Here is a 26,864-nt window from a genome sequence, read left to right on the forward strand (position 1 = left end):
CTGGCTCAAAAAAATTCATTCGGCCTGTGTGTATGTCGGTCTGTCCGACAGAAGCCAGGCGTTTGTCCGGTTTCTGACGGACGTGCATGCTGGAAAACCAGCAGCCGACCGCCTCCCGATCAGCACTCTTAGCCAATGGCAGAGTGGTTTGGAGTGTTCTGGCAGGGGGGTCCCTCTGCCAGAACACAACAGCTCAGCTGGGAAGATCGCTGAACTAACCTCATATTGTTAGTACAGCGTCTCTGACCGGAGCTGCCAGAGTGTACCCAGCATTAATCTCTCCCTTTCCACTGACACCTGTCCCCCCCATTCTTTCATACATTGATTACCCCCATACTCTCTTGGGCACAGTGATGCTCTTTCCTTCTTCTTCTCCTATCTCATAGCACCATCAGTGTCACCTACAACTCTATCTCCTCCATTCCTCTTCCTCTTTATGTTGAGGTACCCCAAGGCTCTGTCCTTGGGCACCTTCTATTCTCTCGCTTCACCTCTTTCCTGGGCCAGATGATAACCTCCCACAGCTTCCAATACCACCTCTACATTGACAACACCCAGATCTATCTCTACTCCTCAGGTCACCCCCATTGATTTCCTCAGGTATCATAAATTTAATGCGTGACATATCAGTATGGAGGGCACACCACTTCCTCAAACTCAAATCTGTCTAAAACTGAGCTTATATTATTTCCTCCTCCCTTCCTGACATTACCAGATCAATAGCACAACCATTGATCTCTCCATGCATGCCAGGGTGCTAGGTGTAATCCTGGACTCTAGGTTTAGGTTGGGGTAGTTGCCATTTGTTTGTAAAGTTAGTAAATTGGTGCGGAGATGCACTGTATACTTTCAACTGCCATTGCACCCTTGCTGGGTGTCCTGTGCTTCCCTGTACCTTTTAAGGAGCCCTCCCTCCAGGCAAACCTGTTCTTAATCTATCTACTGCTATATATGTGCTCCAACTTGGGAGATTCCCAAAATTAGAATTAGTACACTGTGGTGCCTTGACGTGGCCATTGCGGCTTACACATATGTTTGCAAATGTGTACAACAAAACCCCTTGTTTTTAACGTTAACTGTTAGACAGAGTCAATGTGGTTTTATTGCAGGCTAGCTGGTAAGTGAGCTGGGAGTTTTTGTTTTTTTCATGTGCATTTCCCTTCCATGTGGTCCTTGCTGTAAAGGCTAGTTATAGATTGGAGTGGTTGCCATTTGTTTGTACAGTTGGTCAGTTGCTGCGGGGTTGCTGTGGATACTTTTAGCTGCAATTGTGCCCTTGCTGGGTGTCCTGTGTGTCCCTATACCTTTTTAAGAAGGAGGCGCTTGCTCCAGTTAAACCTGCCCTTAACCCTTTTGCTGCCAGGCCCTGTGCTCCATTTTGTACACTTAGGTGGCCAGATTATTTTTGCAATTTTTCCTTTGATTTTTTGCTTTTCACTTATAGCTTTCAGAGTTTGTGAAAGACCCCTTAAACCATATATTTTCTGAAAGCACATGATCAGTAGAATAAAAAGAAGGTGCTACTGATTTTTTAGATCCCGCGATATTTGCGCAAATGTTATCAAACCAATATTTTTGCAAAAAATACACTAAAACCATTATTAGCAGATAAAACACAGCAAAATTACAAAATTCCTGCTAAATTTCTACTAAATATAAAAGCTTAACCTGTATGGAGTCATTAAATAACAAAAAAATTTAATTTTTACATTGCGCCTTTTTGAATAATGGTGAAAATCGAACGTACGCAAAAATGTAAATACTGTATCCAAATTTCTCTAAAAATCAGAAGGTTTTAATTTTTCCCTTACAGCTTTCAGAATTAGTGGAAGACCCCCAAAACTATATATTTTCTGAAAGCATATGAACTCTATTTGCGCAAATGTTTATCAAACCATTATTGGCAGATAAAAACACAGAAAATTTTTCAAAATTCCTGCTAAATCCCTACTAAATATAAAAGCTTAACCTGTATGGAGTTAATAAATAACAAATATTTGTAAATCTTTAATTGCGCCTTTTTTCAAAATGGTGAAATTTGAACGTACCCAAAAAGTTCTCTAAAAAATCTGGAGGTTTTCTTTTTTCACTTACAGCTTTTGGAATTTGTGAAAGACCCCCCCCCCCCCCCAAACCATATATTTTCTGAAAGCATATTACCAGTAGAATGAAAAGGTGCTATTGATTTTTAAGGCTCCACGATATTTGCGCAAATATCGTTGTTGGATGTTTTTTCACCTTAATGCATAAAATGCATTAAGGTGAAAAAACTTTTACCTTTACAACCCCTTTAATAAATAACAAATATTTGTACATTTTAAATTGCACCTTTTTGTAAAATGGTGAAAACTGAAGGTATGCAAAACTGTAAATAACATTTTTCACTTACAGCTTTCAGAATTTGAAAAGACCCCTCAAATTAGACATTTTCTAAAAGCACATGACCTGTAGAATAAAAACAAGTGCTACTGATTATTTGGGCCCTGCAATAATTGTGCAAATGTTCATCATATCGCTATTTTCGCTAAAAATACACTAAACTCATTAATATTGCACATAAACACAACGTAACTTACAAAATTCATGCTAAATTAGTACTAAAGCATCGTTTACATGTGGCATACTAAAGTTTATGCCCATGCAGGGCCATGTTTACCCGCAGGTGTTCCGTGTATCCATGTACAGGCAGTCCCATTTATGTCAATTGGGATGCAACGGCTGTACAGGCAGAGCTCTGTACAGTTCACAATCTGATATCCATGTGGGTACATGACCCCGAACACAGACAGTGTGAGTTCAGGGACATGCATGCGGACCTACATGGATATAAAATTGGGAGCGACGGCTCTGTTCGTGCAGTTGCTACATCCCAAATGGGACTGCCTGCACAGAGATGCATGGAACATCTGTGCATTCCTGTAAAGGTACGCTGTGTATGCCCTGTGTGAACAAAGCCTTAGGCCCCTTTCACACAAGCACACCGATCGGGTCTGCCTGCCTGTTTTTCAGGCGGGCCCAATCGGACCACCCATTGTTCTCTCGAGAGAGAGAGAGGCTGATGTAAATGGACATGTGTCCGTTTACACCCGTCTGCGTCCGATCCAGTCCGCTAAAAACAGGGGGATGGGGATAACATTCCCCATCCATCTAGCAGATCGGATGGTAACAGATGGAAATGGACAGGCAGTCCATTTCCATCCGACCGCCCCATAGAGAACAGCAGGCTGTTTCTGTGTCTGCTCTGCATCGGCAGAGCGGACACAGACTTGTCATCCACCTGCTCAGCGGGGATCAGTAGACAGATCCCCCCCCGCTGAGCAGGCAGATGTGCTTGACAGAGTCCATTCCATGTGAAAGGGGTCTTGCCAGAAGCTGCCAGTCCAGTAGGGGCACCGCTCCCCTGCAGGGTGCCGGACTCATACGTTTGTATGAGTTTTTTTTTCAAGCCACATGATTAGATCCTGAGGCTCTAATTGGCTTGAAAAGTGTTGAGCTTGGGGCGCAGAGCATTGCACCCCGAAACCACCCACTTGTGACAATAGCGAATTAATATTCGTTATGGTCTTCCTGCTTCTCCCAAGGAAGCCGAGAAGGGGTGAGTGAGGGGGAGACCGTTGCCATGGAGGGGTGAGTGCTGAAGGGGGGGCCATATCCATGGAGAGGCTGAGTGCGGGGTCTTTTTTTTTTTTCTTTACATTTTTTTCAGTTATATTTTTAAAATTTATTTATTTATTTATTTTGGGGAGTGGGGTCTTTAGTGAGATATCAGAGGTCTAAACAGACACCTATATCTTTTTTTTTTTTTTTTGAGACAGAGAAAGGGACTGAAGATAGTCCTTTTCTCTGTATCACTTTACTTGAATGAATGCATCGAATCTGTATAGAGATTCCATTCGTTCATAAACTGACAGTCTGATGCAGCTATCTAACCATAGCAAACCATGTAATAACAAAAAGGAGGAGAGAAAGGCACCACCACTTAAGTGTGGCATTTATTTAAAAAAGTTTGACAAAGGGGCCAAGCCCCAAAACATGTAACCACACCCATTTGCATCACGTGACATCATCAAGGCCATCTTGTGGGCCTACAAAACTTCCTTGCTGTCCACAGTGGTTCTCATCCATGTGATATACACAGGTAGTCTGCTGCCTCTGGTGGCTCTTCCTGGTGTTTCCCTGGTTCCAAGGACCTTACATCACATCCACCTGGAGGGGCTTGCTTACTATTGACCACCTGGAAGGTTGCCACCTGCTGGAGATTTATATATTTATTGTTTTTCATTTAGAAAAAGCCTACCCTGCTTCCACCCAATATCTGTATGTTAACCACCTCCATCAACTCATCCCCCACAGCTTTTAACTTTCGTATCACCTTCCCCTCCCTTCTTCATTGTAAGCTCCACGAGCAGGGCCCTCATACTTCTTTTGTATAAAACTGTATTGTATTTGTACTTTCTCCCCTTATACAGTAATTGTGTTATATAAACTCTGTATAATAATAAATAGTCTTAACTCTGTATAATAATAAAAGAACAGTCAGAAATAAGTAAATGCTGGGCTTTGAGTACTATAAACTTAAAGCGTAACTAAAGGAAAAACTGTTTTGTTTACATTTTTACATGTCCCATCCCATAGAGGAGATTTCCCTTCAATTCCTGTCCCATAGTCAAAACATGAAGTGAGAAGAAATCCCTTCAAAGTGAGGGAATCTCAGTGTGTCCCCAGAGTCACAAGAACTATAATACCCATTGGATGATTTCCCCTCTATTACTGTTCTAGTGTCAACCTAAAATTTGGAACTTTCTTTAAACAGGACAAATGGGGTGAATCTTCCTAACTGGGGCACAAACAGCAATAAAAAACTGACAGTTGTTCTATTTCCTCTCCACTCTAGCCAAAACAAGAAGGGGGAAAAAAAAGGTTTTGTGTTTAGTTACACTATAAAAAAGGCTCCATAAGCATAAACTAAAAACCATTATACACTAAATTGTCAAAAGTATAGGGACGCCTGCCTTTACATGCACTTTAACCACTTTAGCCCCGGAAGAATTTACCCCCTCCCTGACCAGAGCACTTTTTGCGATTCGGCACTGTGTCGCTTTAACTGACAATTGCGTGGTCGTGCGACGTGGCTCCCAAACAAAATTGGCTTCCTTTTTTTCCCACAAATAGAGCTTTCTTTTGGTGGTATTTGATCACCTCTGCGGTTTTTATTTTTTGCGCTATAAACAAAAAAATAGCGACAATTTTGAAAAAAAACGCATTATTTTTTACTTTTTCCTATAATAAATATCCCCAAAAAAATATATAAAAAAACATTTTTTTTCCTCAATTTAGGCCGATACGTATTCTTCTACATATTTTTGGTAAGAAAAATTGCATTAAGTGTTTGATTGGTTTCGCAAAAGTTATAGCGCCTACAAAATAGGGGATAGTTTTATGGCATTTTTATTGATAATTTTTTTTTTTTACTAGTAATGATGGCAATCAGCGATTTTTATGGTGACTGCGACATTATGGCGGACACATCGGGCAATTTTGACACATTTTTGGGACCATTGGCATTAATACAGCGATCAATGCTATAAAATTGCATTGATTACTGTAAAAATGTCACTGGCAGTGTAGGGGTTAACCACTAGGTGGCACTGTAGAGGTTAGGTGTGTCCTAGGGAGTGATTCTAACTGTGGGGGGAGGGGCTGTGTGTGACACATCACTGATCACTGCTCCCGATTACAGGAAACGTGATCAGTGTCAGTGTCATTAGGCAGAATGGAGAGATGCTTGTTTACATTAGCATCTCCCCGTTCTTCCTCACCGTAAGATGATCGCAGGTATGCCCGCGGACATCGAGCCCACGGGACCCACGATCATGGAGCTCCTGGCGCGCGGGCGTGAGCCGCCTCTTAAAGGGCAACATACAGGTACGTTAATCTGCCTGTACATGCCCTTTTGCCGCAGTATATCTGCGTGAGGCGGTCAGGAAGCAGTTAATGGCATCCCAGTCTTAGTCTGTAGGGTTCAATATTGATTTGTCCCAACCTTTGCAGTTATAACAGCTGCAACTCTTCTGGGAAGGCTGTCCACAAAGTTTAGGAGTTTGTTTATGGGAATGTTTGACCATTCTTCCAGAAGCATAAAATATAAAAAATTGATGCGCTCTAAAAACTGTATCAAATCACCTAGGGCGTTCACTGCTGCATGACACATCGAGCTGAACAGCAGCGGTTTCTCTATGGGAAGCCACGTCCACAGCGGCTGACTGCAATCTGCATACCTGAATGCCTTTATTTAACCAGGCGCATGTGAGTGTATCTCTTAAGCTGTTCGCTTGTGTACTTTCTTCTAGTTCACTGCACAATGATATATCTTTTTGCTTGCTTTTCATAAAATCATTCCCTTGATAACCAAACTACCAACAGTATCATGGCTGAAGTGGGATGTAAGAAAAGCCAAAAATCATGAATAACGATCAAACACAGTGAATCAATTAATTTGATTAAGGAATGAACTACTGGGCCAATTTCATTTATTTTTTGGACTAACTTATCTCCGCTGGAATCTTTTCACTTTATGATTGCTTCTTTATCAGATCGGCATTATTTATTTATTTATTTATTTCTACACACTGTCACATATCATTTTTTGGGGGGTATGTGTATATGTATTAGCACCAGGAGTTTATTTACCTCTATTTAATAGGTACTTATTCATCTATATGCGTATCTGATTATTTATTCATTTGAGCATTTTTCTAATATTTTATTTATTTGCAATTTGATACAGTTTTTGCACATTGGTTGATCAATTTTTAGAACGCATAAATTTTTTATATTTTATGTTTTATACTTTATGGGATTCTGATCACCTTGCATTGATAGCAGCTTAATTTTATTGATCGATTCACGGTACTCATTTAATTTTTATTCACGTATATTTATTTGCATTTATTCAGATTCATTTATATCCATCTCAGCGCTTGGTTTTTACTCACGATTTGCACTTTATTCTTCCAGAAGCGCAATTGTGAGGTCAGGCACTGATGATGGACAAGAAGGCCTGGCTTGCAGTCTCCGCTCTAATTCATCCCAAAGGTGTTCTATCGGGTACCTCCTAAAGAAGTAAAATATATATAGATATATATAGATATATCTATATATATCTATATATCACCCCCGGAATCAATATCCCATTTCAAATCAACCATACACTAATGTTAAAGCAAAAAACCCAAATGCAAGCATTTATAATATTGCAGCTTATCAATTTTTAGATGTGATGGCCACATTAGTTTTCTTTTTTAGGCTTTCTTCCATCTATTTTCATCTGGTCATTCGGCCAGTAAGTCTGTTGTTTTTCAAAAGAACAAACGCTTTTGCAGATGTATCAGTTAAAAGGGTAAAATTTCCCAAAAAAAAAAAAAAAAGTTTTTAGTGACTGCTTATAAAGTATTAGCTTGTATTGGGCTTCAATTTGTTAGTGTATTTAAATCTGCTAGTACATCTTACAGTCCCCTCCCCCCAGACTGATAATACTGCTGTCCAAAGGTGCCCCCTATGCTCCTTTATCCAGAGTGGAGGCACTCTAATACAGGAGGTGTATTATTGGCCAGAACACCAGGTGACAGCAGAGGAGAAAAGGCCTAAATCTACTACAGCCACCACATTTAATGATTTGTACGCTGCAATATATTACACTTTTGGTTTTGGGTTTACTACCACTTTAAAAAAGCCTGAGTAATAATAACTTTCTCATAATAAAATAAGGCAGCAAAGGGGGTAGGTTCCCAATGAGCTAGCAATCAACTGTGTTGATGACACAGACAGTAGTCATAATAAGCCCCCTTACCAACTCCTGGCTTGATAGCCATGGAGAATAGACAGTTCCAATTGAGTTATTCTGCAAGTGTTAAGATTTTGATAGGTATTGTGTCATTTTTAATCCCCATGTTCGTGTAGGTCCCTGGTTAGCATATTACTGAAATGTGTATTATAAAGACATATCCAGTGAGATTTTTGCTGCAATGTGCATGGATATAATGATACACCACTTATATGAAGAAAATAACAAAATTGGTGATGGGCAATATACAAAAAAAATGTCATTAGTTTCACTGTATTTTATAACCGCTTTCTATGGCACAGCAGGAATCACAGTTTAAGAAATCACATCAGATGTGGTAAGATGCAAAATGGTTATAATAATTGAACAGGAGCGCAAATAGTTTTGAAACAGCTTGAATGTAAAATTTTTCAAGCATGAGATTAACAGTATAGCACTGTAACTCCTGAAGGTCTGTTTCCCAAAACATGTCTTTTTTATTTTCTATAAAATGGTGACAAGCAAAAGCAAGAGAAAATAGAAGCAGTACTATAGATGGAAGTTGTTTTTTTTTGTTTTTTTTTTAACTCCGCAAAGTTTTCATGTTGACAAATCTGTCAGTGACGCACATAAACATGTTGCATAAATAATGGATTCTTAAAGCACTTGATTTCACAGTATTTCCATGCTTTGGAAGGCTGTGTCAGTTGTTTTTGTGGATATTTAGTTTTACTTTGTTCCTAAACAAATGACCAATTCTAGTTTATAATTCCAACCAAGTTACATTCCAGTGGATAGTTTCCAGTAGTGCACAAGGCAGGCAAAATGACTCAAGGGCAGAACCAACAGTGGACCAATGAAGGCCACTGGGTCATTAACTATTTATTTGTACATAGCAGGAAGCTATATCTTCCTTGAATCTTTAAGCTTACAGTATTTGTGCTTCCAACATATTTTTTCTTCTTTTTTTGTCTGTGCGGCTCAGGTTTGATCAGTTTTGTAGTGCACAGGGTGTCTTGAAAATGGCAGGAAAGTTATAACTTGTCTCAGTCATACACAGGAGTCTCTGGCAAACTTTAGATGCAAAATCTTGGTCCTCCTGATAAATGGATAGGCAGTGCAGAGGCATCCAGCTGCTACTATTAAGCCCAAACTACACCAGGCACAAAACAAAGACCAGCTGTATCCATGTTCCACATCACTTGGAAGCCCATAAATAAATTGTGGCAAGCGATTCAGATCATAGGAGACACTTGCTGCATAAGTACACAAAGAAATGGTGCAAAATATTCCTAAAACAAAAGAGATATAAGTTAGTAAAATATACAGAAGTTTGTAACTTTTTTCAGCCATTTTTTTAAATGTAAAGTGTAACTATGCTTTTCATTACACTGTATTATAGATTTTTCTCTTCCCTCCATAGCACAAGTATAAACAGGCTTTAGAACCAGACATATTTTTTAAATTTTTAGCATCCAATAGTGCTGGTCCACTACTGTGCACTGTGGTTAGTTGTGTTGACCCCTACATCATTACAGGGCTTTTTAACCACTTAAGGACCAGCCTCGTTTTGGAATTTAGGTGTTTACATGTTTAAAACAGTTTTTTTTGCTAGAAAATTACTTAGAACCCCCAAACATTATATAATATTTTTTTTTCTAACTCCCTAGAGAATAAAATGGTGGTCATTGCAATACTTTTTTTCACACCGTATTTGCGCAGCGGTCTTACAAGCACGCTTTTTTTGGAAAAAATTCACTTTTTTGAATAAAAAAATAAGACAACAGTAAAGTTAGCCCAATTTTTTTTAATATTGTGAAAGATAATGTTACGCCGAGTAAATTTATACCCAACCTGTAACGCTTCAAAATTGTGCCCGCTCGTGGAATGGCGTCAAACTTTTACCCTCAAAAATCTCCATAGGCAACGTTTAAAAAATTCTAAAGGTTGCATATTTTGCGTTACAGAGGAGGTCTAGGGCTAGAATTATTGCTCTCACTCTAACGATTGCGGCAATACCTCACATGTGTGGTTTGACCACCATTTTCATATGCGGGCGCTACTCACGTATGCATTTGCTTCTGCGCACGAGCTCGTCGGGACGGAGGGGGGGGGTTTAAAGAAAATATATTTTTATTATTTATTCTACATAATTTTATTTATTTTTACACTGTTTTTTAAAAAAAAAAATTGTGTCACTTTTATTCCTATTACAAGGAATGTAAACATCCCTTGTAATAGAAAAAAGCATGACAGGACCTCTTATCTCATAGTTACACTAAAATGCAATAAAAAAATAAAAAAAGTAATTAAAAAAAATTACATTGAAAAAAATGTGCCTTTAAGACGTATGGGCGGAAGTGACGTTTTGACTTCGCTTCCGCCCTGCAGTGTCATGGAGACGAGTGGGCGCCATCCTCCCCTCACTCGTCTCCAGGCACAGCAAGGGGACAGACGCGATCGTCTCCACCGCTACCGATGGCTCCGGTAAGCGGCGGAGGGCACTGGATCACGCCGGGGGGGCCCTCTCCCACCACCGATAAAAGTGATCTCGTGGCGAATCTGCCACAGAGACCACTTTTATCTGAAAGCTGACCGCCGCATGAAAACGGGGATACCGGGGTTATGGCAGCTAGTTGCTATCCGCTGCCAAAAAAGGGACGTACATCGGCGTGCGGCGGTCAGCAAGTGGTTAATGATGGGTTGGGTCCAACAGCTTGTAGGCAGGTACCTACAAGGGATTAACTTGTCTGTCTTTGTAAGCACTTGTTTTTCCTAGCAGTGCTCGTTAAACCAGCCAGGAGCCAAGTGTTCAGGAACTACAAATCCCATCATGCCTAGTCAGGTCTGTGAATGTCAGAGTTTTACAATGCCTCATGGGACGTGTAGTTCTGCAACAGCTAGAGGGCTGTAGTTTGGAGATCCCGCTGTTAGGCTGATGACGGAGGCGTGGTTTAGCTTCCAAAATGTGTTCCTATTTGGCTGCAGAATTTTGGGGTTTGACAGCTCTCCTGATGGCTCTTCCCTCGTGGCAGCTCCTTGTTCTTCCAGTTCCCTGCACTGCATCCCACTTCAGCTGTTACAGCCAGCGGCTCCATGATGGATTGGACTTTCCCTTGGTTGTCCCATGCTGAGTTATGCAACGCCTGTCACCCAGAATGTCTGTGAGTGCATTTGTACTGTATTTTATGTTGCTGTGAATAAACTGTGCTACACTATTGACAGCTTGGCGTCTCTTGTTTACTTGCTTTATCTGATCTCAAGTCTCTTAAAGGGATGCATGCCCAACGTATCAAAAGAACAGGGCTTGCAACACAGCAAGGGGACTGAGTTAGAGGAAGATATCGAACATGGGTCCAAAACGCAGAGTACTATCCAGAAGAAGTTAATGTATTGTTGCTAAGGACTACAGTATCTGTGTTCCATGCAAGGCAACCAATCAGCCAGGAGACGGGTGACATGGCAGAGGTGACGGTCACACTGGTAGTGGAGTGAGTTATGGCACCTATTTGGCACCTCCACTAGCGTCCGGCTCCCCAATTTTTGGGACTGGACCTGGAAACTAGGCACAGAGTGCCTAGGAACCCAGTCTGAAGTCATGAAAGAGGAGAGTCACAGAGGGACCCTGGGAGAGAGCAAGCACCAAGGTTGGAGAGAAGGGGGAGTGTTTCCTATATCCCATATCAACCATGGGACTAGTCACTGGGAGAGAGGTGACATGAATTTGTGAAAACCAGTACAGGCTCAGCAGTACCAGTCCCTAAAAGCTGCAGACCTGGGAAGAGGTGTTCTTTAATGGAGAGTGTGTCTGTCCAGGTGTTATCAGTGTAATGCAGTCAGCCATGGATTATATTAAAGGGGTTGTAAACCCTCATGTTTTTTCACCTTAATGCATCCTATGCATTAAGGTGAAAAAACTTCTGGCAGCGACAGCCCCCCCATTTTACTTACCTGAACCCCGTATTTCCCTCGGCGGAGACACGCTCTCCCTCTCTGCCCTGGGTCCCGGCTCTTGATTGGATAGATTGATAGCAGCGAAGCCATTGGCTCCCCCTGCTGTCAATGAAATCCAATGATGCGGGGGGCGGGCCGACCCTGGCATTCATGTCTATGGATGCAAATGCTGGACTCGGGAGCATGCCCGCAAGGTAACCCGGGAGAGCGCTTCTCCTAGGGGGTTATCTGATGCAAGGAGGAGCTGCGAGAGTCACGAGGAACCCCAGAAGAGGACGATCGGGGCCACTCTGTGCAAAACGAGTTGCAGAGTGGAGATAAGTATGACATGTTTGTTATTTAAAGAAAATAAAACACAAAGGTTTACAATCACTTTAAGTTAACTGGGCAGTTGCAGCTTCCTGCCTTGGTTCTAGGCATTAGTCAGTAAAGTTCCACTTGTCCCCACTAGGGTGCATAAGCCCCACCCACAAGCTTCTAAAAGGAGATGTCAAAGTTGGGTGCAGTGCCTAAAGATCAGTGTAATAGGGATATAGCAGTCAAGTTAAAGATAAGTCTGATTAGGTGTAATATCAGTCAGGTGACCATTCCTAATCACACTCGCAAAATCTGTCTAGGAATAATTCTGGTGTCCGTATGAGAATGATGTGGATATAATGTGAGGGTGATGGTTATTTACACTGGTTGGTCATAGTCATCAGCAGGGTACTGATCTAGAGTATATGGGAAAAGACATATACAAAAAGTCACTAAAATTGTTTCTAAACAAGCATTTGAATATACATGATTCTGCTACAGTGGACCAGCATTCAAATCAAAGAAAAATTCTGACTATGAAATGTTGATGCTTGAACAAATCTATCAATAGCTTGCTTGGAAGGCAGATGAAGGTATTTTCAGATTGGGTGCCGTGATTATTTGAGAGGTAATACTTTTAAGCGTTAAATTTACACTTTTTTAAATTTTAAATTTATTGCTGGGAGCAGGGATCATTGTGAGGAAGGCTCCCTAGCTTCCCTACAGCAAAACACAGTAGCACTGTGGGAGGGATTCCCCCTTGAACACTGACTCTGTTGATGGGGGAATCAAGCCATTTTCTTTCCTTGCACCTGTGCTTGAAGGAAGGAAAATTTGCATAATTTATGGCCTGCCTAAAATTATTCTCGTTTCTGTATTGAAACAATTGCCATACTATTTGATTGTTCTTTCAAATTTCAATATACAGTGTACCAGAATATGTACAGTACATATTGATAATCATGTATGATTTATGTTAATTCTAATGCTGATCATACTGGTTAAAAGGTTTGTTTTCTATAGGTATGCATGTAAGTGCTTATTTTTATGAGTAAGCTACAAAGGTTTCAGGCACTTTTTTTCCCTGTTCGCTGATCATTAGATCTAAAGGTGGACTTACTGTAACCACTTCAAGACCATAATACATATATATAGGTTGTGGCTTTGAAGTGGTTTACCAGGGTTATGGCCATCAGTCATAACCCCGGTATTTAAATTTTTTTTTTTAAGGAAAGCAATCCGAGCGGCTCATGAGCCACTGGAACACTTTTAGAAGTGGTGGGAGGGAATGCCACTACCCCCCCCCCCCGCAGCGCAGCACTAACACACACACACCCCCACCATCCACTGACCTCACTCTGGATGCGGGCGGTGAGAGGTCGGATGTGGCCATCTTCCAGTGTGGAGGGCTCGGGGAAAGCTGCTCTGGTATGCTCTCCTGGAGCAGCTTCCACGGTATCTGCTCCTCCCGGCGCTAGGCATCCAATAGGATCGCCTGACGTTTTGGCCAATCAGGAAACAGGTTTCATACCTGCTTCCTGATTGGCCAGGAGGAGGATCAGTGTTGCAATAGCGAATTTTCATTCGCTGTTGCAACACACCTGGGTGAGGTTCGTTCTGAGTCCACCCTATTTTGAAGCCTATTAGAGCCTATGGCTCTAATCAGGTTCTTCACAAAAAAAACCTGGCCTCTGTAATTCATATGCCCGGTGACCCAAAAGGAGTCGGACACATGAATAGGGGGCGGCCGTGGGTAGATTAATGCTATGCATGAATCTATCCACTTCATAAAGGGGGTGGCTGGAGAGAGGGGGCGGCGCCCCTAAAGGACAGTCCGCCACTGCTTATTTCTATTACAAGGGATGTTAACATTTCTTGTAATAGGAATAAATGTGATATAAAAAAAATTAAACTGACAGCGTAAAAATGAAAAAAGAAAAATCAGAAAAAAAATTTTTTAAGCGCCCCCCCATCCCTCCGTGCTCATGCGCAGAAGCAAGCGCATGCGTAAGTCACACACACATATCTAAACTGTGTTCGCACCACACATGTAAAGTATCGCCACGAATGTTACAGCAAAAGCAATCATTCTAGCACTAGACCTCCTCTGTAACTCTAAACAGATAACCTATAAAAAAAATTTAAAGTGTCGCCTATGGAGATTTTTAAGTGCCGTAGTGTGTCGCTATTCCACGAGCGTGTGCAATTTTAAAGCATGACATGTTTGGTATCTAGTTACTCTGCGTTGTAAGACTGAAGTGGTAATCATTGTGATCCCTTACCAGTGTTGCCAACCGTCATTATTTTTACTGGCAGCCAGTATAAAACGGGCACTTTTCTCCTGCCAGTAAATGGCATTGACAGGAAAGGGTTGCCAGTAAAAAATATGGCTGTAACGCTCAGCTCGCCAGCCGAGACCATCTGAGTGCCTGCTATAGTGCGTTTGGGTGGCGCCAGCAGGGGAAGCAGGTTTAGTGAAGGCGGTGCCATGTCATTTTATGTCATGTGCTAGGGAGCTGAGAGGAGCGGCCAGAGCCTCGTGTGAGGGTCAGCAGGACAGGAGCAAGGCAAGCCGGGAGCAGGACTGTCAGTGCTGCTTGGACTTGAGTCGAGTGAAGGGACCACCTAGCGTAGAGAGAAACTGTCACTCTGACTCAGGAGGAGACGTATCATATCTGTAAGGTGTCATCATCATCTTTGCTGCTGCATTTTTATGTGGGTTAAAGCTAACTTGATATCCCTTTCTGTGCCCTAATGTAGTCCACTGACTCCGTTTAAATTGTCAATTGTCAAAAAGACAAGAAATTATGGTGAAGAGGTGAAACCTAAAAGCAGCCTTTTACAATTCACTGTACAGCATAACTCAGAATGGAAGAGGAAAAGGCAGCACAAGGAGTCACTCTGTTGTGCTGCATTGCTCATATGCTAAAAAAGAACATGCTACTAGAATGGTTTCTTCTGTAAGGGCATTTTGTACACTGCTGGTGTACAGAACTGTGATTTCATGTTCATGTGGGGGCATACTGTTATTCCAATTAGTTTTTTTATTCATATTACAACACTGAAACTGCTTATTCCACTCAGCGCATGATGTTCTTATTAATGTAAAGGGGCGGACTGACCATTCGGCACTTGGTCACCGACCGAGGGCCCCGGAGTCAGGGGGGCCCCATGAGCGGCTCAGTCTGCCCCTGGATATGCCCACAGCTTATTATGAAGGATTGGGGAAGTTTATGCACCGCGGAGGTAGTGAGCGATGTCATCCCTGCCTGCAGTTGGTGAAGCTATATGAGAAGTTTCAGTTGCTGGCCGGGATTACAGAGGGATCACGGACCATGAGGATGATAGTAGTTGCAGGCGCTCCAGCCACCTCTCCTCCTGGGGAATTCAGCAGAGGGGCGGGGCCACAGTATACATGCATGCCGCAGGCGAAAGCCAGTGAGAGAGCTGGAGGCTGCAGAGTGAAGACAGAGTGGAGTCATGACGGAGATAGCCACCTGATCTGCCTTGTGTGCAGCAGCAGGTCAGTGTGTAATCACAGCATGTCTATGATCACCAGCCAGGCTGACTGAGTGTTCCTTCTTCCCCAGTGCCCATCTACCAGGTGCTATTTCCTGGTACACTGATATCTGTACACTGAGCCCTGGTTCACACAGGGGCAGCACGACTTGCAGGTTGCCTCAGCCTCAGTAGTACAGGAACCTTTTTCTAAGTCGGAGCGACTTGCATCGCTCCTATTAGAACGGTTCCATTGTACAGAACGGGAGGCGACTTGTCAGGCGGCTAGGTCGCCTGACAAGTCGCCCCTGTGTGAACCGGCTCTGAGTGTTTCTTAAAGCCAGAAAGTTGCCATTTGAAATGCCTTTAGTTTTTGGCCATGTCTGTGATCTGCTTTTTTTTCTACAACAATAAACAACTGAAGGAACATCCTCAGGGACTGGTGATTCCATAATTTTTGCCAGGGATTGTATATAGGGAATAGCACTTAGTGATATTTCCTATGTGTTACACTGACATCTATACACTGTGTGCTTTCCCTAACACTGATATCTGTATACTGAGAGCTATTCCTTATATACAACAATGATATATCTGTACACTTCAACAGAAAGAACAAGAATAATGTTCCTTATATTGGTGGTCAGCAGAAAGAATGTTCCTTACATTGGTGGTCACCAGAAAGAATGTTCCTTACATTGGTGATCAGTGGGAAGAATGTTCCTTACATTGGTGATCAGTGGGAAGAATGTTCCTTACATTGGTGATCAGTGGGAAGAATGTTCCTTACATTGGTGATCAGTGGGAAGAATGTTCCTTACATTGGTGGTCAGCAGAAAGAATGTTCCTTACATTTGGTGATCAGTGGGATGAATGTCCCTTACATTGGTGGTCAGTGGGAAGAATGTTCCTTACATTAGTTGTCAGTGAGAAGAATGCTCCTTACATTGGTGATCAGTAGGAAGAATGTTCCTTACATTGGTGATCAGTAGGAAGATGTTCCTTACATTGGTGGTCAGTGGGAAGAATGTTCCTTACATTAGTGGTCAGTGGGAAGGAGGAGGAGGACACACCCAAAGAGCACTCTGTGAGAACCAGCCTTTTTCAAGTCTGGGCCTTGCCTGCTAGCTTGGCCCAGGAATAATGCCTGATCCTGGGGGAGGCCCTGGGAGGGATTCCCCTGATGATACGGGGCCTAGTGAGGAGGAGGTGGAGGATCTGACTGCGGGTCCAGGCCCTGGTGAGAATGTGGATGTCTACAGACAGAAGATCGTTTTTGAGCAATTGGAAGAGCTGAGGAGAAACTGGAATGTTTAAAAGCTGAACATAAAAACTTCAGAGCCAAGTATTTCCAGGTCTGGAGTAAGAATCATTTGGCCATGAAGCCAGAGTTACAGCAGATGGAAGAGAAGGTGAAGAAACAATCTTTATTTTTGGAGAAATTGAAAGATAAATGTGGAGCTTTTGCAGAAAAATTTAAAAATGAAAGAAGATTTGCCAGCCAGACATCGGTGAGTTCTGTGGATCAGCAGCCGCAGGTAACAGACAACCCGGCTTCATCTGCCTCTGCGCCTCTCCCCCCATGTCAGGCTGGGGAATCGCTAGCGGCAACCAGCCAGGGGGTTGAGAGTGAACATGGCACCCTAAAGTTCATCCAATAGATGGAGTCACCCCTAAGGGCAGACAGGTCTGTTGGTGAACCATCGGAAGTCCCTGAGGATGAGCAGAGGGGTTACAGACCGGCAGAGCCAGCACTGGTGGAAAAATCCCAGTGCACTGTGCTGCCTCCTTCCAACATGTCTGCCCCACTGGCTGTAGTGGATGGTGTCCTGGCTGTAATGGATGGTGTCCTGGCTGAGGAACAGAGAGAAAAGGAGCTCTGCAAACAGCTGCCTGTTGGAGTTTCTGCTACAGAGAAACCTTCTGCAGACATGGAGGGAAAACCCCTGGCAGAGGTGTCATCAGCTCACCAGAGCAATGTGGATGGATCTGCATCATACACCCTGGACATGGATTTTGCTGCTCCTGCTGAGACCTGTAGTTCTACAAACAAGATGGCTGCCAGCTCCAAAGAGCCTGTTTCACCTGCACCTGGGCTGATTGATGCAGGTGGGTGAGGGGAGCAGCACAGTGCAGCAATGTGAAGTGGAGACAGCCATGGAGGTCTCTTGCAATGATTCACCTGTTGCTGTATTAGAACAACCTTCACTCTGCTCAGCTGATAATCCTGTCCTGATGGAGGAGAAGAGTCTGCCTGGAGGTGATGTGTGTATGGGGACAGCAGTGAGTGAGGACACAGCAGGAACTATGAATGTGACAGAAAATAATAACAGCAATAATATTGATAAAGCAATGGATGTGGTGGGTGGAGGGGTTAATATTGCTGGGCAAAATAAAAATGACATTCCTCCCCCTGCTCAGCAGAGGAAAGACTCATCGATTGTTCAGACCAAATCTGTACAATCAATATCTGCTAGAAATGTGTCAGATGCTTCAAAGCACACAAATGTATTTTCTGCTTGGAGAAATGTGGGGAGTCACACCAAGGAGGGTGGAGGGAATTTTGTAAATACTAGTCACAATTTGGGGAGGCTTGGTGATGGGATGGTTGGTGGGTACAGGAGAAGGAATGTGGTTCAGTTGAAGTGGGAGGGGGAGGGGACCCCATCAGTAAGGTGGAGGGTGGCTGAGTTGGTTTTAGAAATGGGGTTTAAAACCTTGGATATATTTGCTTTGATTTGCCCAGTGGGGAGTTATTTGATTTGTCCTTTGTAAAGCTTGAGGGTTTGGATTTATTTTGGGAGCGATATAGGAGGTGCAGGGGCCTTCCTCAGTGGAGTGGTTTGGTGCCAAAGGTTATTTCTAGGCAGCCTCTGATAAAATCGGTGATGATCCTGGTGCGTAACGAATCCATACCAGAGGCTGATTTGATAGTATGGCTGCGCCGATATGGTGAGGTCCTCACTCCACTGTGTAAGGTCCTGGATGAACATGGGGTATGGACAGGGACCTGGACAGTGTCACTAAAACTGGGGGTGCTGAGCAATGTAGTTCAACACCTTCCCTGTTCAGCTTTTCTGGGGAAGGATAGGCTGACCATTTTCTACCAGGGTCAGCCTAAAGTCTGTAGTAAATGTGGAGACAAAGGCCATTTTGCATCAACCTGTACTCGCAAGAAGTGCTCACTATGCCTGGATTTGGGCCATTTGGCCAAAGATTGTACTGAGATTCGGTGCAATTTGTGCCAGAAGCTCGGTCATGCTTATAGTCAGTGCCTGGAGGCATTACATAACTTGCCAGGATTGGAGGCTGAGCTGCAGAGGCTCAATAAAGAGGATGAGGCCGCTAAAGTTAGGGAGGGAACTGTTATTGGCCCTCCTGTGTCTGTTACATCTGTTTCAGATTCTGTTTCCCCTAGTAATGTGGTCCCTGAGTCTGTCCCTCTTGTGTCTGTTACATCTGTTTCCCCTAGTAATGTGGTCTCTGAGTCTGTCCCCCATGTGGTGGTCCCTGGTCCTGCTGTACGTAGATCATCCAGACTAGCAGAAGCTGCTGGGGGGGCAGGTTTAGAGGATCTTCCCACTCAGCCCCCAGTCCCTGTCCCTCAGCAGTGCAAACGTGGTCAGGGGAATGTGGGGGTGCTGGATGGGGGTGGGGCTGATGGAAGGGTGTTCATATCCCATGTCTCACCCTCTGTTGAGGGGGATTTGGATGATGAGGGGTGGGAGAAGTTTAGGAGGAAGAAGAGGAAGACAAGTAAAGTGGTCATTTCTTTCTCAGAGTCGGACCCAGGAGGGGTTCCTCTTGGCAACACTTTTTCAGTTTTGTCAGGTAATGAGATGTCTGATATATCTTTCTCTTTATCATCCATGGATGAGGGAGAGTCACGTAGTCTGAAGAGAGACGTTTCTGGTGATAAAAGTGTGCTATAGGTTAAGAAACGACTACCCCAATCATCCTGATGGCAGTTCCCACTCCGATAAAGGTGGCGACCATTAATGTCGCCAGCATTAAATCTGCAAGAGCTCGTGATATTGCCTTATTTTTGCTCAGCGAGTTTGATGCCTAGATTTTATTTTTGCAAGAGGCCTGGTTCAATACTTTGGCCAATGTTCATCTAGCAAAAAGGGAGTGGAGATGCGGTCCCTCCTTTTGGTCTCTTGCGGCTGAGCCCTGCAGCGGAGTTGCGATCCTTTTTAAAACCGATATGGTAACATGCTGGTGGGTAATTGAGGTAGAAATGGGGAGATGTATGATCTTGGATGTCTCTGTTAGGGGGCAGGACCTGCGCCTGATCAATATCTATGGACCGCAGTCAAAATGGGGCAGAAAATGCCTCCTCACAGAGATCAAGCACTTCCTTTTTACATCCCAGCAGGTTGTCTTTGGAGGTGACTTTAACACCATAATTAGGCCTGAATACAGGAGAGGCTCCATAGACAGGTTGGGTTACGATAGCGTTTTTCTTAGAGATATGGTGAGACAAGCAGGCCTGGTAGATGTGCATATTAAGCACTGCCTTGGCAGCACTGGATTCACATTTCAGAGAGGGAATAGTCAGAGTAGGATAGATAGGTTTTTTTTAAAAGGAGAACTCTGCTTTCTCGGCTCCTGAGTTGAGGGCAGTGGAGTTCTCTGACCACTGTATACTGTCTGTGACTCTGAATGCCTCAGATACTCCACCCAGGGGAAGGGGTACATGGAAACTGAATTCGGCTCTCCTGGAAGATGCAGGGTTAAGACAATCCTTTGAGGATTTTTTTCAGGCACAGGTTTCTATTCTGGACTTTTGCAGCAGTAAGTCAGAGTGGTGGCAACTTGTGAAACAAAGGGCAATTTGACTTTTGAAGGTCATAAGTAAAAAGCAGCAGCTTGGTATGTACATTGCCTACCAGCATTTGCGGAGGAAGCTTGATCGTCTTATCTCGTATAGAGGAGATCCAGGGGAGATCTCTGAGGTGAAATTTCTTCTTAGGAGGTGTCAATACTACCAGCATGCCTCCTTGGTTCTGGAGAGGGATTATGCAAAATATCACTCGCCTGATCCTTACCAGGACTGTAAGCAAGGCATAGCAGTTAAGACGGTCATAGGCCTGAGGGGATAGTATGGGTTCCCAGGTGAAGTCCAGATCAGGGATCCTGGAGATCTTCAGATCATATTACACATACCTTCTGGGAAGAAAGTACCTTTGTTGGGACAGGATAGAAAGCTTGTGAATTCTACTCCAGGATTGGGAAATGTTATTGTTAATATTATGTTGCCTTTGATGGATTTGACAGAACCAATTTCAGTGGATGAGGTAGTTCATGCTATAAAGAAGCTGGCTACCAAAAAATCGCCTGGGCCAGATGGGTTGACAGCTGAATTCTATAAGTGTTTTAAGTCCATTCTGACTCCCTTTTTAGCAGGGGTTTATAACAGCTGTCTAGAAGAGGGTGCGCTCGCTCCCTCCATAAGGCAATCTGCTGTGATTCTTCTGTCAAAAGGTAAAGACCCCTCAATGATTGAGAACTGGCCCCCCATCAGTTTTCTCAATGTTGATAGAAAGATCTTGGCGAACATTCTTTTTTGGCGCTTGTCGTCAGTGGCAGGCGATTTGTTGTCCAGTCAACAGCACTGCTCAGTCCAAGGTAGAAGTACCTTTTCAGCGGTTTTAGCGGTCCGGGAGGCTTTGGAACGATGCAGGGCTGCTAGATGGAGAAAGTACTTGCTGGCATTGGATCAGGCGAAGGCTTTTGATAGTCAATCACAAGTAACTGTATTTGCTACTTGGTAGATACGGCCTGCAGGGAAGGTTTATAGATTGGCTGAAGACATTATATAGAGGGGCTGAGAGCTTTCCACTGGTTAATGGTTGGGTTGGACGGCCTTTTGAGGTTGGCTCTGGTGTGCGCTAGGGATGTCCTCTGAGCCCCCTGTTATATGTATTCACAATCGACCCCTTCATAAGAAGGCTAGAGAATGGATCTTTGCGTGGGGTGCCTTTGGGCATTGCTGGTGTGCCACCTTTGAAGGTCGTGTCCTATGCCGATGATATGTCTGTTATTGTCTCTGGGACGGAGGAGGTGCAGGAGGTGGTCCCTATGATAGAGCAGTACACGGAGGCTTCTGGTTCTAAAGTCAACCATGAAAAGAGTGAAGTTTTCTGGATGGGTGAGGAGGGTGAAAGCTTTGAACTTCCGATGCCTTCCCAGAGCCCCAACAGGAAATTAAAGTGTTGGGCATCAAATTTGGTCCTGGTGACTATGGTCAACGAAATTGGGAAAGCAGGTTGGTGTGTGCCAATGCCAAAGTAGCAAGCTGGAAGAAATGGAAGCTTTCCTTAAGGGAGAGAGTTGACTTGATCAAAACATACCTGGTCCCAATCTTTTTATATGTCAGCTTTGTCTGTATCTTGCCAGTATCTCTCTATGCATGGGTGTACAGCTGTTTTTTCCAACTGTTATGGGGAAATATGCTGAACCTGATCAAACGCAATGTAACTTACCTGTCTAGGTGGCCTAGGAATGGTCAACCCAATAGTTTTCTTTTCGCTGCTCTTTTTAAAGTACAATCTTGGTAAAATGCTGGCAGAGAACCCGCCGGGATAGGTGGGTATTTTTCAATCTTGTTTTAAGCCTTTTCTGCGATGCTGGGAAGATGGCGGGCCAGTGAAAAGTCTGAGAGCCCGACATGGCAAGCTCCCGGCTTATGTTGCCCCGTGTTTGAAAATACTTCGGCAGTGGCAGGTGACAGTGGAGGATATCAAGTCCCTCCCCAGGAAGCTTCTGGAGAAGAGGATTTTGAGCTCTGCTTTCAGTGTGTCACTGGCCTTAAAGGATTTCCCAGGCTCTGTAATGAGGGAGGGGTTGCGTTTAATCAACTTAGAAAGAATCCCTTTGAAGTTTAGGGATCAAGCCTGACTTGCTTTCTATGGAAGGCTCTATGTCAGAGGGAACTTGAAGCATCGCCCCGTGGATGATCGGGATTGTCCTAGAGCGGAGTGTGTTGGTAAAGTGGAGTCTATGGACCACTTTCTGCTGCAGTGTCCCTTTAACATAGAGGTGTATAAAAGGGCGGGGAGGGCTGTAGGCATTCCCTTTTTTTATCGAATGAGTTATGCGGAGTGGGTGTACGGGGCATTCCCGACTCGCTGGGATTTTGATTTCGATATACGTTTTCTAGTTACTATAGTTGTCCGTTACTTCACATGGAATGCACAGTGTCAGATTACCCTGCAGAAGAAAGTCCTCTCTGTTGAGGTGGCGGTGCACGATATTCTGGGTGATCCGACCAGATGTACTACCGGCGCAAAACTAAAAATTTACTAGTTTGCTGCAATCATGTAAACCTACACAAAAATGGTAGAGTATCAGTGTAATATAAAAGTGGATTGCGCTAACTTCTGTGTATGATACCACTGCTGAAATATGCAAAAATAGGATATCTATCCTATGTAGCGTGCTTTTCTGTATCAATTAATATTGTGTCAAAAATATACTGTCCACATAGTGTTACTAGTGACAAAATAATATTCCAAAAAACTACCAAAAAACTGTTTAAAGTGCTAAAAAAATAAAATATGACAAAATATTAAAAAATGTGCAATGTGCCAAATATTAGTGACCATCAAAGGAAGTCTTTATGAGCACTGCACAGAGCAAGAGACACTAATACATTGCTTGGAAAGGCTGCTATTGGACCCATCACAAACGGATTGGTTATCCTTAATGAACCAAAGGCGTTTTTTCTTATTACATCTGGTGAGTGGCCATTGAATGAGGTGGTGGTGAAGTCACGATAAATGGTGAATTAGGAGCACAATATATTGAAAAGGAACGTCATTGCACAGAAGTGATCACTCACTGAAGACATCCAGTGTACTGTGGTGTTTTTGCATATGTCAAGGACATTTATTTTTTTTTTTTTTGCACTATGTAGTACATATGCATGTTTATATGTGATATTTTGTTAGTAATATTGGCACATTGCTTAGTATTAATATATTTTGTAGCACTAGCACTTTAGATAGCTTTTGGTAGCACCTAATGTTACTGCACAGAAGTAGGACATCTGAGGACATCAAGTGGGCTGTAGTGTTTATGCATATGTTGAGGACATTTTTTGCAGCATGTAGTATATATGCATGGTGATATGTAATATTTATAGTTACATAGTTATATAGTAGGTGAGGTTGAAAAAAGACACAAGTCCATCAAGTCCAACCTATGTGTGTGATTATGTGTCAGTATTACATTGTATATCCCTGTATGTTGCGGTCATTCAGGTGATTATCTAATAGTTTCTTGAAGCTATCAATGCTCCCCGCTGAGACCACCGCCTGTGGAAGGGAATTCCACATCCTTGCCGCTCTTACAGTAAAGAACCCTCTATGTGGTTTAAGGATAAACCTCTTTTCTTCTAATTGTAATGAGTGGCCACGAGTCTTATTAAACTCTCTTCTGCGAAAAAGTTTTATCCCTATTGTGGGGTCACCAGTACAGTATTTGTAAATTGAAATCATATCCCCTCTCAAGCGTCTCTTCTCCAGAGAGAATAAGTTCAGTGCTTGCAACCTTTCCTCATAACTAAGATCCTCCAGACGCTTTATTAGCTTTGTTGCCCTTCTTTGTACTCGCTCCATTTCCAGTACATCCTTCCTGAGGACTGGTGCCAAGAACTGGACAGCATACTCCAGGTGCGGCCGGACCAGAGCCTTGTAGAGTGGGAGAATTATTGTTTTATCTCTTGCGTTGATCCCCCTTTTAATGCATGCCAATATTCTGTTTGTTTTGTTAGCAGCAGCAGCTTGGCATTGCATGCCATTGCTGAGCCTATCATCTACTAGGATCCCCCAGGTCCTTTTCCATCCTAGATTCCCCCAGAGGTTCTCCCCCCAGTGTATAGATTGCATTCATATTTTTGCCACCCAAATGCATTATTTTACATTTTTCTACATTGAACCTCATTTGCCATGTAGTCGCCCACCCCATTAATTTGTTCAGGTCTTTTTGCAAGGTTTCCACATCCTGCGGAGAAGTTATTGCCCTGCTTAGCTTAGTATCGTCTGCAAATACAGAGATTGAACTGTTTATCCCATCCTCCAGGTCGTTTATAAACAAATTAAATAGGATTGGTCCCAGCACAGAACCCTGGGGAACCCCACTACCCACCCCTGACCATTCTGAGTACTCCCCATTTATCACCACCCTCTGAACTCGCCCTTGTAGCCAGTTTTCAATCCATGTACTCACCCTATGGTCCATGCCAACGGACCTTATTTTGTACAGTAAACGTTTATGGGGAACTCTGTCAAATGCTTTTGCAAAATCCAGATACACCACGTCTACGGGCCTTCCTTTATCTAGATGGCAACTCACCTCCTCATAGAAGGTTAATAGATTGGTTTGGCAAGAACGATTCTTCATGAATCCATGCTGATTACTGCTAATGATATCGTTCTTATTACTAAAATCTTGTATATAGTCCCTTATCATCCCCTCCAAGAGTTTACATACTATTGATGTTAGGCTAACTGGTCTGTAATTCCCAGGGATGTATTTTGGGCCCTTTTTAAATATTGGTGCTACATTGGCTTTTCTCCAATTAGCTGGTACCATTCCAGTCAGTAGACTGTCTGTAAAAATTAGGACCATATTTGATGGTCACTAAGTAATATTGGCACAATGCACATTTTTTTTAAGATTTTGTCATATTTAATTTTTTTAGCACTAGCACTTTAAACAGTTTTTTGGTAGCTTTTTGGAATATTATTTTGTCACTAGTAACACTATGTGGACAGTATATGTTTGACACAATATCAATTGATACAGAAAAGCATGCTACATTTTTGCATATTTCAGCAGTGGTATCATACGCAGAAGTTAGCGCAATCCACTTTTATATTATATTGATATTCTGGGTGAGGTTGGGAAAATTTGAGGTCTTGAGAAGGGCAGGAAGTCTTGGGCGGTCTGGAAAAGGGCGTGGAGGAATATCAGACCTTCCTTTGGTGAATTGCCCTTCTTTGGGTGAGGAGCTCTTTTCTTTTTCTGTTTCTTTCACTCCTTTAGCTTTTGTTAGTATCTTCTTTTTGAAGAAGGACTGCATGCATAATGGGTGCGGGTTTGTTTCTTGACCTTGTAGGTTTGTCTGGTGTAGTGGTGTGAGTTGTAGTGAGATTTATCTTCCCCAGTAATGACATGATTATTTGAGATTTTTTGCTTTTGCTGTAAAGTCTTTCTTTGTTTGAGAGCAGATTTGCTATATTTATTTTAATTTTTATGTAAATATGTATAAATTTATGTATGTAATATATATATATATATATTGTTTTTATGCTTATTGATTGCAAGACTTTTAATAAAGAAAAATTGGGAAGAATGTTCCTTACGTTAGTTGTCAGTGAGAAGAATGCTCCTTACAATGGTGATCAGTGGGAAGAATGTTCCTTACATTGGTGGTCAGAGGGAAGAATGTTCCTTACATTGGTTATCAGTTGGAAGAATGTTCCTTACATTGGTGGTCAGTAGGAAGAATGTTTCTTACATTGGTGGTCAGTGGGAAGGAGGAAGAGGACACACCCAAAGAGCTCTCCGTGAGAACCAGCCTTTTTCAAGCCTGGGCCTTGCCTGCTAGCTTGGCCCAGGAACAATGCCTGATCCTGGGGGAGGCACTGGGAGGGTCCAGGCCCTGCTGAAAATGTGGACAGAAGATCATTGATCGTTTTCGAGCAATTGAAAGCTGAGGAGAAACTTAAATATTTAAAAGCTGAACATAAAAACTTCAGGGCCAAGTATTTCCAGGCCTGGAGTAAGAATCGTTTGGTCATGAAGCCAGAGTTACAGCAAATGGAGGAGAAGGTAAAGAAACAATGTTTATTATTGGAGAAATTGAAAGATAAAAGTGGAGCTTTTGCAGAAAAGTTTAAAAATGAGAGAAGATTTGCCAGCCAGACATAGGTGAGTTCTGTGGATCAGCAGCTGCAGGTAACAGACAACCCAGCTTCATCTGCCTCTGCACCTCTCCCCCCATGTCAGGCTGGGGAATTGCGAGTGGCAACCAGCCAGGGGGTTGAGAGTGAACATGGCACCCTAAAGGTCATCCAACAGATGGAGTCACCCCTAAGGGCAGACAGGTCTGTTGGTAAACCATTGGAAGTCCCTGAGGATGAGCAGAGGGGTTACAGACCGGCAGAGCCAGCACTGGTGGAAAAATCCCAGTGCGCTGTGCTGCCTCCTTCCAACATGTCTGCCCCACTTGCTGTAGTGGATGGTGTCCCAGCTGTGGTGAATGGTGTCCCGGCTGTAGTGG

The 26,864-nt window shown here is 43.1% G+C and overlaps 1 protein-coding gene across 2 annotated transcripts in view; it reads right to left on the reverse strand.

The window, feature by feature from the left end:
• Positions 1-3,483: 3,483 nt before the first annotated feature.
• TMEM178A (transmembrane protein 178A) overlaps positions 3,484-26,864 on the reverse strand; it is a 272,580-nt gene continuing 249,199 nt past the window's right edge. Inside the window, exon 3 of one of the 2 annotated variants that reach the window (XM_073627651.1) lies at positions 3,484-9,114. In XM_073627651.1, coding sequence (XP_073483752.1) covers positions 8,873-9,114 — 242 coding nt within the window. In that variant the 3' untranslated portion in view covers positions 3,484-8,872. The remainder of the gene's footprint in view (positions 9,115-26,864) is intronic. The other variant, XM_073627650.1, reaches the window with a different exon arrangement.

This window comes from Aquarana catesbeiana, linkage group LG04, assembly GCF_042186555.1.
Source record: "Aquarana catesbeiana isolate 2022-GZ linkage group LG04, ASM4218655v1, whole genome shotgun sequence".
In the NCBI taxonomy this organism is placed as follows: Eukaryota; Metazoa; Chordata; class Amphibia; order Anura; family Ranidae; genus Aquarana; species Aquarana catesbeiana.